This window comes from Odocoileus virginianus, chromosome 9 (genome assembly GCF_023699985.2).
Source record: "Odocoileus virginianus isolate 20LAN1187 ecotype Illinois chromosome 9, Ovbor_1.2, whole genome shotgun sequence".
Classification (NCBI taxonomy): Eukaryota; Metazoa; Chordata; class Mammalia; order Artiodactyla; family Cervidae; genus Odocoileus; species Odocoileus virginianus.
In genome coordinates this window covers 21,937,827-21,949,909 of record NC_069682.1, presented here as the reverse complement: position 1 = coordinate 21,949,909, position 12,083 = coordinate 21,937,827, and the positions used below count along the sequence as shown (strand labels likewise).

The 12,083-nt window shown below is 40.1% G+C and overlaps 1 protein-coding gene across 1 annotated transcript in view; it reads left to right on the top strand.

Annotated features, from left to right (window-relative positions):
* The window catches only part of C9H10orf67 (chromosome 9 C10orf67 homolog), a 96,385-nt gene that overhangs the window by 32,037 nt on the left and 52,265 nt on the right, over positions 1-12,083 (top strand). The window contains exons 5-7 of the mRNA XM_070471865.1: positions 1,745-1,900; positions 9,339-9,486; positions 10,609-10,667. Of these exons, the coding sequence (XP_070327966.1) occupies positions 1,745-1,900; positions 9,339-9,486; positions 10,609-10,667 (363 nt within the window). The remainder of the gene's footprint in view (positions 1-1,744; positions 1,901-9,338; positions 9,487-10,608; positions 10,668-12,083) is intronic.

The following is a 12,083-nucleotide window of genomic DNA, read 5'->3' as shown; positions in this document are numbered from 1 at the left end:
GCTGGGGATCAGACCCAGGTCTCCTAAAGAATTGCAGGCAGATTCTTTACCCTTTGAACCACCAGGGAAACCTGATGTCAGTAGATTGGCAGGCCCAAGTTTTGGTGGTAACATCAAGGTGGTGGATCAGGGGAGAGGGTAGTTTCAGGAGTGACTTAGAGGTGCATTGAACAGATTTGGTGAGTTAGTGAGGGAATAAAAGGTGCTTACAATGACAGAAAATGGGTTTCTGGCTTGGGCTCATGTTAATGGGAGAGGCAGAGAGGGGGAAAGTGAAGACGGGGACCTCTATTTGGACCTGTTGAATTTGAGATGCCCAGGAACTTACACTCAGGGCACCAGTGGGTAAAGTGTCTTAACCTCTGCAGTGCATTTAAGCTGGAGACATAAAACAGAATAGATGTGAAGAACAGATCTACATACTCAATACTGTTCTCTAGAATCACCCAATTAAAAATCTTGTATTGTCATATGGTTGTTCTATTTTCACTCTCTTTTTTAAAATTTTTTTTAATTTTCACTCTTTCAAACGCTACTGCGTGTTCATTTACTGATCTTTTTCATTAGTGTGGTATAGACTGTCAGCGTTATGTCCTTAACCAGACCCTTTTTTTAAAAAAAATGCATTTATTTCGGGTGTTCTGGGTCTTCACTGCTGTGCAGGTTTTTCTCTGGTTTTGGCGAGTGGGGCCACTCTCTAGCTGTGGTGTGCAGGCTTCTCACTGCAGTGCCTTCTCCTGTTGGGCAACAAGGGCTCTGGGGTGTGTGGGCTTCATTAGTTGAGGCACATGGGCTCAGCACTTGTGACTCCTGGACACTAGGACCCCGTGTGGGATTGTCCCAGACCAGAAATGGAACCCATGTCTTCTGCATTGACAGGCAGATTCTTTACCACTGAGCCACTAGGCATGCCCTAGCTTGACTCTTCAATGCTACCCGGACATAATATTATTCTTCTCAGTCTGCCAGTATTCATCATATAATATTAGAACAATTTTAGTTTTTAAGTTTAACTCTTTTAAATACAGTATTATGTATACCAGCAGATGTGATTAAGTTTTACTATATTTATTGTAAGTCCATGTGTCCAAATATATTAGTAACAAACAGATGATGAAAATAAAAAATTCTCCCATAACTCCCAAAAGAGTCCAAAATGGGAAAAATGCTTTTGCATGTCTGTGTTGAAAATGAGATTTTTATATGTTGAAGTAAATAGCAGCGCCATTTTATAGCATTTTCCTTGCTTTGATTTTGTGACACAATTCTTCAGAGTACTAACTGTGAATAGGCTAGCACCTCAATGCTTAAAATAGGTTCAAGAAATGGTTCTTCTTTTTTTCCACCCCTCCATTCCAAACCATCAAGGGAATTAGTTGTACCATTGAAGTACATTTCTTTTCTGTTTTACATAGTCAAAACTTTTGCTAGTTTGCTTTCTAGAGGAAGCTTGAAGTAGGACATTCACAGTCATGATGTAGATTTACTGCTAAGGCTTACTATTTTATTATTGGCAGACTGATACAGTCAGTGTGAGACATTGTGCTTTGTCTCTTATAGGATAATAGTGTGCTGTAATGCCATTGACACTTTTAGTGTATTGGTCAATATAAATATCATAATTTACTAAAACTTGCATGCAAGTTGCAAAAATAAAACAACTTTACAGGACAGGAGCTTAAATAAAACATGGAATGGTTTCTGCTGGTAGCATAGTATCTGACTAGTATCTTTCTATCCCCAGCAATACTTCGAGGTGGAAGAAGAGAAGACATCCCTGCAGGACGCAATGACTGTCAAAATGAACATTTTGTTAAAAAGACTGAGGGAGAAAGAAGAGGTTATTAAGGAATTAAGAGAAGAACTAGACCAATATGAAGAAAATGGATCTCAAAAAGTTGTAAGTTTCACAGCAAAGAATAATTTATGTTAATATATTTAAATGAAGTCACGGCTGTCTAAAAGCTTGGATTTGGAATAAAGGGACTACAGTGGATGTATCTTGGGTATCTTCACAAAATAAGACAGTTCAACCCTTTTTTTGCTGAATAACATAGTCTAGAAAACCCATAATAATTATAAATAGGAGCAGTTTAATCGTTCTCAATTTTTATTTGCAAGGGAAATAAAATAACCTATCTCCCACCCTAGAAAAGCATGGAAATACATTTTTGTTTTAATACAGAAGAGTCCCACCCTTTTTTTTTTTTCAATCCAGTTAATTTGAAAGACACAAAACAATCTCAAGTCAGAGGCTTCCAAGAAACCAGCTTGTAACAGGATGACCTTCCATAGAAATGTCAAGAAGGAAAATTCTGAGAGGATGTCCCCCTGTTCTCCCCGTTGTAGTGGGAGCCAGGAACCACTTTACTGCTCCAAGGACTGAAGAGAACAAAAGTGGGGGGAGAGAGAACGCAGAAAGGAGAGCTTAGCTACCTGCCGAAGAGATGAATGAGAAGGATCTGGACATTGTGGACCCTGAACACAAGTTTATTTTCACCTCAAATCAACTCAAATAGCCATAGAGGGGTTTTCATATTAGGTTCTAAGAGCAAGAAGTGGATTGTTGGAGTAGGAGAGGTGACGCGAGAGGCCAGAGGATCACAACCTGCACTGGCAGGGGTGCTTCCTCACCTCACAGCTCAGTTCACCGACGAGGAGGCAGAGACTTACCCATAGCACGCAGCTGGTAAATGCTGACATGGCGTGAAAACCAAGGTCCATCTGAGTCCAAAGTCCCACATAAGGAAGTGTAGCTTTTTCCTCTGTATAAAGTAAGAATTAAAGGTTGCAATATACATATATATGTGTATACACACACACACACACACACACACACACACACACACACACATATTTAGGGTTGGCCAAAAAAAGGTTGGGTTTTTCCATAGGATGTTATGAAAAACCCAAATTAATTAACATTTTGGCCAACCCAATATATATACTCTTATATAGCTTATATATTTATTATATGTATATTATATTATTATAATAGATTATGGTATTACAGTATATATATAAACCAATATAACATATAATTATTATAATTTTAATTAAGTGTATAGTGATCCCTGTGTATGAAAGTGAAAGTTGCTTAGTCATGTGTGGCTCTTTGCAACCCCTTGGATTATATAGTCCGTGGAATTCTCTAGGCCAGAATACTGGAATGGGTAGCCTTTCCCTTCTCCAGGGGATCTTCCCAACCCAGGGGTCGAAGCCAGGTCTCCCACATTGCAGGCAGATTCTTTGCCAGGTGAGCCACGAGGGAAGCCCAAGAATACTGGAGTGGGTAGCCCATCCCTTCTCCAGAGGATCTTCCTGACCCAGGAATAGAACCAGGTTCACCTGCATTGCAGGCGGATTCTTCACCTGAGCTATCAGGGAAGCCCTGGTCACTAAGAGTATATCACTAAATGTACACCACTAAGTGTATAGTGATCCCTGTGTAGATACACATAAATATTGACTCGTGTGTGTGTGTGTGTGTGTGTGTGTATGGGAAAACTCTGAGAAGTAATATATCAAAACGTGAATGCTAGGAAGAAGAAACACTTCCAGGTTGCTGGGCTATTTAAGTGCAGTCCTTGGTATATCTAAGTCCCACACTAGTATTCTTACTTAAAACCCCTGAAGTTAGAAAAGATAAGGAATAGAACTTGCACCCTTCTAAAGGACTTTGTTTATTAACTGGGGAAAGAATACTTTGTTTAATCTGTTAGAATTGTTTGTGTTCTACAAAAACAACAACAAAAAACAAAACAAACAAAAAAAGAATTCTCTATGTTCTAAAAAAACCAGAGTATCTTCTAAGCAACTTAATATTAAGTATTCTTATCATAGATCTAATATAATTGAATATTATTTCTTTTTACATATTCTGATCACTTTGGAGGAAGAGACACATCCAATTTTTGCATTTACTTTTCTTATCTTGGGTCTACATTTACTCTTAGTTTTTTGGAGAAAATAATTTAATAGAATTATTAGTAGAAAATTTAATAGAAAAGTAGTAATAGTTTTGGCTTTTATTCCTGCCCTTGACTAACGATGTCCAGCATTGATTAGCAAGGCAATTTTGATCCAATTATTTCCCACTTGTGAAATGAAAAGTGATCTCTGCCTAGCCAACAGTGTTATGAGGAGGATTTGTTGTGATGAATATGAATCGCTGTGAGTTCTTTGAAGAAAGGCATACATATAAATTCTAGTTATCATCATGGGGAAATACACAAGTCCTTATTACCACCTGGTTTACAGTCCATGAAATGTAATGTTGAAATGTTGAAAATATCCCACTTCTGTAATTGAGCTTCCAACGCAAGGTCTTTCTTGGTGTGTTTACACCTCCGACTGTCCTCAGCCTGTTAACTGGTCTGTCTGGACATCCTGGGCAAAGAACAAGATGAGGTGGGCGGGGCTTGGTGAGGACGACAGGAAGTGGGAGGGTCCACCCCTGCTGTTGTATAAGCAGGTGTTCTCTGCCTCTGGTGGCATTCTGAAGACCTTGGTGGTGGTTATAGTTCAGTCGCTCAGTCGTGTCCAACTCTTTGTGACCCCATGGACTGCAGCACGCCTATCCTTCACTGTCTCCCAGAGTTTACTCAGACTCATGTTCATTGAGTCAGTGGTGCCATCCAACTATCTCATCCTCTGTCACCCCCTTCTCCTTCTGCCCTCAGTCTTTCCCAGCATCAGGGTCTTTTCCAATAAGTCAACTCTTCGTATCACATGGCCAGAGTATTGGAGCTTCATCTTCAGCATCAGTCCTTCCATTGAATATTCAGGGTTGATTTCCTTTTAAGATTGACTGGTTTGATCTCTGCTATCCAAGGGACTCTCAAGAGTCTTCTGCAGCAGACCTTAGTTGTTTCACTGTATTTTGCCTCCATGGACACCACATCAGTATTGCTGTAAACAACTTAAGATTTGAGGAAGGTGAGACTCCTGATTAACTGAGTGTATATATAAATTTTCCCCAGCACCAGAGGCCCCTAGTGAAACACCATGCTAGGGCAATGCAGAGCAGGGCTAGTGTGCCTTTCAGTAGGATGGACATGAACACTGCAAAAGCAGGTTATATATAAAAAAAAAATCTGAAATTTCTCTTAAAAAATCTTCTAAGAACTAGCTTTCCTAGAACTCCATACCACTCAAGTTCTAGGTGAAGTCGAGTCACTCAGTCATGTCCAACTCTTTACGACCCCATAGACTGTAGCCTGCCAGGCTCCTCCATCCATGGGATTTTCCAGGCAAGAATACTAGAGGGGGTTGCCATTTCCTTCTCTAAGGGATCTTCCTGACACAGGGATCGGACCTGGGTCATTGCAGAGGGATTCTTTACCGTCTGAGGCACCAGAGAAGCCCTAAATTTGAAATTTGAAATATCATCTAATACGACTGCTCCCTCTAGCGGTGTAGAAAGCTCAATACAGCAAGTGTCTGAAATTAGATTTGGAAAACCAAATTGGAGAAACAATTAGAAATTCTCAAAGCAGCAGTCCAAATAACTCACAAAACCAACTTGAAATAAGAAAATCGCAATAATGGAACACTCTAGTTTGTTCTTTCTCATAGTCTGATCACATAAATTACTTCTCTGTTACTAGTTATAATCTCTCTCCAGATTGTTTTAGAGTAAAATGTAAGAATGACAGGAAAAGGAAGGTTTAGTAAACATTTAGCTTAGCTTATATTTATGACAAGATGGAAATCAGAAAAAGGAATCTCATCAAGTTACAGAAACCTCATCTCTCCAGGTCAGAACATCCTTGATGTTGAATTTTCCCCGAGAGGGCTTCACTTGGTGTCTCAAATGGTAAAGAGTCTGCCTGCAATGTGGGAAACCCAAGTTCAATCTCTGGGTTGGGAAGATCCCCTAGAGAAGGAAATCGCAACCCACTCCAGTATTCTTGCCTGGAAAAATCCCATGGATGGAGGAGCCTGGCAGGCTACAGTCCACAGGGTCGAAAAGAGTCGGACATGCCTGAGCGACTAACACACACAAACCCATTCAAGGGCTGAGTGTCTTTTCAGGCTCTGTGAACCCCCTCAATGAATTAATGGCACTTTGCTACAGTTTTCAGGTTGCCGTGCTATATGCTGATAAATCCACTCAAGAATTGCTGAAGGAGCTAGCTGGTCGGGGTAATGTGCTTGTGTGTCTGTGTACCCACGCACACACCTGTGTGCTTCAATTGCAATTAGAGTTGTTTTGAAAAGACTTCATTTTTCTTTCTTACCCCAACATGGATGAGCTATGCAACCATCATGCCCACCCACCCCCACCACCACCAATACGTAAACATGACTGTTTGTTGCTGACAGTTTTGAAACAGAGCCGTCATTCAAGAGCGGCAGCTCTGCAGGGCTGCACTGCCCCAGTGGGCCACTTTCTTGGCTGTCACTCACTGGGAAAGCACCTGCTCGTCTCTGTGACTGTCACACAGCATGGGCATGCGGCAGAAACCCCTGCCCCCCACCCCCAGAGTCAAATTGAGATGTCCAAGCACTGTACGCAGAGCCTGCAGAATTGAGACGCCAATGTGGCAAAAGGGAGACTGCTGGGAAGGCACCTGCGGCGCCCCAGACAGTGCTTCTCAGCCTTTATTGACTTTGTGTGTGTATGGGTCACCTGCAGCTCCTGTTAAGATATAGATCCAGACAGGACTGTGTTGGGGCCGGAGAGTCTGCATTTTCAAAAAGCTCCCAGGTGATGCCGAGGCTCCTGGTCCTTGGACCACATTTGGAGTAGTGAGGCTCTGGAGAACACCCATTTCCCAAACCCCACTGTTTGGGGTTCTGAGGCCTCGGACAGGGATACTGCACATCCTGTGGCTGTTCACAAGAGAAATAGCATGTGAGCCGGCACTGAAGTCCTAGCGTCCACAGCATGATAGAAGAACTCTAAACTGACAAGTTCCTTTATAAATTTTAAATCCCAGAGTGACCATGGATCGCACTGCAGGCTGTCTTGGGCAATAATGTAGCTTTAAATAGCTTTAACTAGTTAACCACCTTTTAATGATCTCCATCCTTCTTAACTTCGGTTTATTAACACAGCTTGTTTTAAGGAAGTCTCGTGGTTTCAGTGAGCCCAAGCTAGTGGTGTGGGCAGATGGTAGGAGAAACACCACCACAAAACCTGCCACTCAGAGTGTAACAGATGACCGTAGCCGCCCAGAACTGTCCCTTTGTTCATTTTGCTAATGAGTGTCCTCATTGCTGTGGGAATCTGAATAGTTAATTACTTGCAGTTCCTGCAGCTGACAGATGGTGGGGACAGAGCTAAAGGTTAACCTCTCAGGAACTGGGGCTGTCCATGGATTTGTGGGAGGGGGGCAACCCTTGAGTTGGAAGTGTCGCCTTGTTTCCTGCTTTTCTAGGAGATTTTTAGAAAACCCATTTAGGCGCTAGCTGCCACCTCTTGTAAATTTTACACTTCATCTGATTATTCAAATAGTTCTCATTTAGTTTATTATAATGGATGCTCACGTAATCCACAATAGATGTTCATTTTCTGCCACTGTTAGGAAATGTACATTTAAGCCAATTAAGGCAAACGCTGTTTGCCTTTTAAAAAGCTTTTTCAGCCTAGAAATTCATTCTTTGATGTTCTCAAGTCGAACCATGTGGGACAAGAAAATAATGACTGGGATTCTTTCTTGTTAAGAAAATAGTGTTATTAGTTATTAAATTTGTTAGTTCTCATTAGTTAAGAATGAATTGGGCTTAAATAATTTAAGTGGAATGATGAATCAAAATCATGAAGATTCACAATTGGGCTTAGTGAAAAATTTAACGTCATCATTATAAATATTAAGTCTGGTATAACTGACTTCATTAAAAAGTCCCTTGTTGTTTCTCAAGGGTTTATTCATGCACTATAAAACATGATAGCTACGTATTTTTCTTTTGAACCATTATGACCACAGAGGAAACCTTTTTTTAATTAATTTACTTTCAGTTATCTCTAAAGTTAAATAAAAGTATACTTTCAAAAGGACACTAGTTATATTGGGAGGAATGACTTTTTGGGAAGAATGATTTTGTTTTTGAGAGGAGATTTTATTCTTATGTATTTGCAATCATGGCATTGCTACTAAAAGAATAGCTTATAATTAATCTGAAAATTAAAGTTTAAAAGTATTTCTAGTGTCCATATTGATTTTGAACAAAGGCATATAAATACTTCTGTCTCTTATACTGTAATAATACAATGACTTTCAAGCATGTTCTTTACTATTTTGAGATTGCATAATCAGTTTAATATTTTACCATCATGAAATATAAAGTTCTGCATCAGCTTCTCCAACTCATTACATCTTAATTTTAAAAAGAAGTGCAGCAAGTAAAATCTAGACAGCCATAAGCAAGTATAGTCAGATGTTTTCAATAGATTTGAAACACACGAGAAGAAGAAAAGAAGAGTAGCTGTCCCAATAAGCTTCTATTGCGTAAGAAAAAGCGTCTCCCGTAATGGACATGGCAAGATTTAAACAAAAGACGCACATAATAAAAATGTAAATGAGTTTGCTTTACTAAAACTATAACTTTAAAGTCTTTTGTTGTAAGTTATCCTGAAACCTTCTTACAAGGTAATCACTGTTTGCATAGAGATTTAAACCGAAGTCTTCAATAGCATTCAACGCCTGCACAGTCCCAGTGTGACAGGCATGCAAAGCCACGTTAATGTTCAGAATATGAATTGCCTCTGGGTGGCTCCTCCACCCAGCAGAAAACCCAACTGTGTGGATATCCGTGTGCCTGATGGGCTCCATGCGGCTCCCAGCCTGAAAACGTCACCACTTTGACATGTGGTGCGCTCCTCTTGACACTGGCAGCGCTGACACTGGGAAATGCCACAAAGGCAACAAGCCCCCCGCCTTAGCTGTGCACTCTGCCCCCCGCCCCCCGCCCGCACCCCCTTCCCCGGCGCTGCTGCCCGTCCACGGTCCCCCCAGCCTGCCTGGTTACGGGCGGACAGCACTTCAGACGCACACACAGAGGGAAGTGTGGGTGGAGGGGCCCCAGCTGCCTCCCCGGACACAGCCTCCATAATGAATTGACCTGAATGATGGGGGCACACAAACAGTATGATATGCATTATTCCTGTCAATAAACTGTCCCCATGTGCTGTGGTCTTTGTACAGAAGGTACTGCAGCCTTTCTTCCAGCAAGCTCTATTTTACTCTCCTTCCCTTTTTACTATTCATATTATAAGTGTGTAATAGAATTCAGAAAATTATATGATAGCTCTTCTGTATCTGTATTGTCTCGTCTTGCATATTTAAATCCTTGGCTCCCTGCTTAGAAATATGGAATTCTCCCTCTTTTAGGATTCTTTTATCAAAGAGAGCAGCCCTCTGAGAACAACTCTAGAAAAGGAAAATTTGGAGTTCAAAACAGAAAATGAGAGACTGCTTCAAGTCATTTCAGAACTCGAAGAAGAAATCCAGCTCAATATAAAAGAAAATTCAGTATTAGGTAACATTTTAGAGTCATTTTTGAGAAAACTCTATACATTGGGCACTTTTATAAAATTCATGGCCATGCTTGTCTTTTTCAAACATGTTCTTGTTACCAAACCATATTTACATTTAAAATATCAGCTTGTTAGTCACTTTTCATTCTTTTCTTGGGACAGAAATTGGTCATACTCCCCTAGCCATGCCTTTCTAACTAAGGGTGGTGGTTTTAAAATCCAAGCATTGGCCTTTGAAAAATGTGCTCATCAGTGCTCAATATCACTTAGAAATATTATAAATATTAAACAAAATTTCATGTCTTTAATCTAAAACCTAAAATTTCTAACATTTTAATATTTGAGCATATATATTGAGGTGTGCTTTGTGAAGAAACAGAATTGGCCCTTCAGGAAAATATGCTTCTACTTACTACTTATCTTCAATTTTTGGCACAAATTTTAAGTACAAATTTCCATTTGTTGACCCTGTACCCCCTTCTTACATGCCATAAACATTGGTAAACATTGCATTTAAATCATTGAAGTTGGATTGCTTTAAAGCTTTTACAGGCAATGCTATCATTGTATTTATGTTAGTTATACAGTTTTGCCCTTGAGTAGGCAATATAAAGTTTGTAGCGAAACATTGATAAGTTTTGCCCTTTGAGTAAGGCAATATAAAGTTTGTAGCGAAACATTTATAAAATCAGATATGGGGCAGTGTTTCTTGGATGTAAGTTATACCACGCCAGTGTAGTTTCATTTCTTCCCTGATGTGGTGTAATAATGCGTCTTCAGGTTTTGGTATTTCTTACTCAGTCCATAAAGTGCCACCTGCTAAAGCAGTTTGTATTGGCTGTGACTAACAGCAAAAATGTCCCTTGCTAGACTCGATGAAAAGCTTTCAGCCTTCAGCCACACTTGGATCTTGAACTTAGTTCTTAATCCCTATCTGACCAGCCGTCTGAACAGCAGGAAGAAAGCTGTGAATGTCAAGGGCAGTTGTGAAGGTCATAGTCCTGCTAGGACTTGCGTCCACCATGCCTGCCAGCGGTGTATAGCCTGCCCTGAAGCAGGCAGATTGAATACAGGGCTATAAGCTTGTAATTTCATGGTTGGCCTCTCTCTCCTTTTGTTTACAGAAGATGAAATTATAAGTCTGAAAGAGATGGCAGATAAGGATCATAAAACTATTCAAAAGGTACTGTAACTTTTTTACATTGATGAATGACTCTTTTCAATGGAAATATCAGCATAATTAGTGAAATAACACTATGCCCCCGCCTTGTCTTGTGATGTCGAGAAAAGTCGATTCCTGTATTTAGTGTCGTTTGGGATTATTTCTCTATTAATGAGAAAGGATTCCATCTTGAAAATGAACTCATGTTTTCTTTCATTTGGCATAACTGAGTGTCTACCTTGTTGGCTGTAAGGAATTGAAAAATGTGACACAGGGAGTCCAAAGATATGTTTGTGGAAAAATGATATTGTTAGGAATGGGCAGCCTATTTTCATATCAGATATTGTTTTATCTTCATTTCTCTGCATGTGAATGAACTGGGTTTGTATTTTGCAGAAAATCTGTATTTAGAGCAGGGAATGCTTTTGATATCATAAAAATCAAGATTTCCTGAGGCATCCAGTGTTGCAGAACCACGGCAATTCCTGCCCTCCACACCCAGGTCAGGGCTCCTGCTTTCAGCTTTCTCAGCTCTCAAAACCCTCCTCTGTGATGGTCAGTCTGCACTGCCAAAGGCCCTGCAACCCAAAGTCAGCACTGGTCTCTGATCTTATCCCAGTGTTGAGCACTGGTACACTTAAAAATATTCTTTGAGTGATTTCATAGAATAAGAATGTATCTCTAGAGTTCACAAAATTTACAGATAAAAATGTGAATTTATATCCTTGAATTATTCCAAATCACCAGTCTTCCACAAACTGAATCGAGAATCAATTTTTAAATGAAAATTAAAGTTAGATAAAATTAAAAATTGAGTTCCTCAGTCATGCTGGCCTCATATCCAGAGCTCATAAAGCTTAAGATTCAGATTTCAACCTAGATTTTGCATTTCTGGTATTCTTAGGTTTTATTTTTCATTTAAAAAAAAGTTTTTAAAATTTTATTTATGTACTTATTTACCTTCAGTGGTGCAGTGCACATACAAGATCTTAGTCCTCAGACCAAGGATTAAACTCACACCCCTGCAGTGGAAGGGTGGAGTCGTAACCACTGAACCACTAGGGAAGTCCTAGTCTTAGGTTTTAGAAAAAATTACTTCCAAGAACTGTTTTTTATTTTTTGGCCACACAGTATGAGATATCTTAGTTCCCCTCCCAGGGTTCGAATCTGAGCACCCTGGATTGGCAGTGTGGAGTCTTAATCACTGGGCTGCCAGGTAGTCCCAAGAACTATTTTCTGAAGAAATGCATACTGTGATGGGTCAGAATTGGGAGATGCTTCCTATGATCACTGAATCCATCACAGGTTTTCACAACATGAAGTCATTTTCTGGTGTTTGAGCCTGTTTTCAGTGGTGAGGGTGCAAGTGTCATTCTTACAGAGGTAATGAGAGTACAAGAATAGACCAGTTTAAACTTCTTGGCACCAACTTTTAAG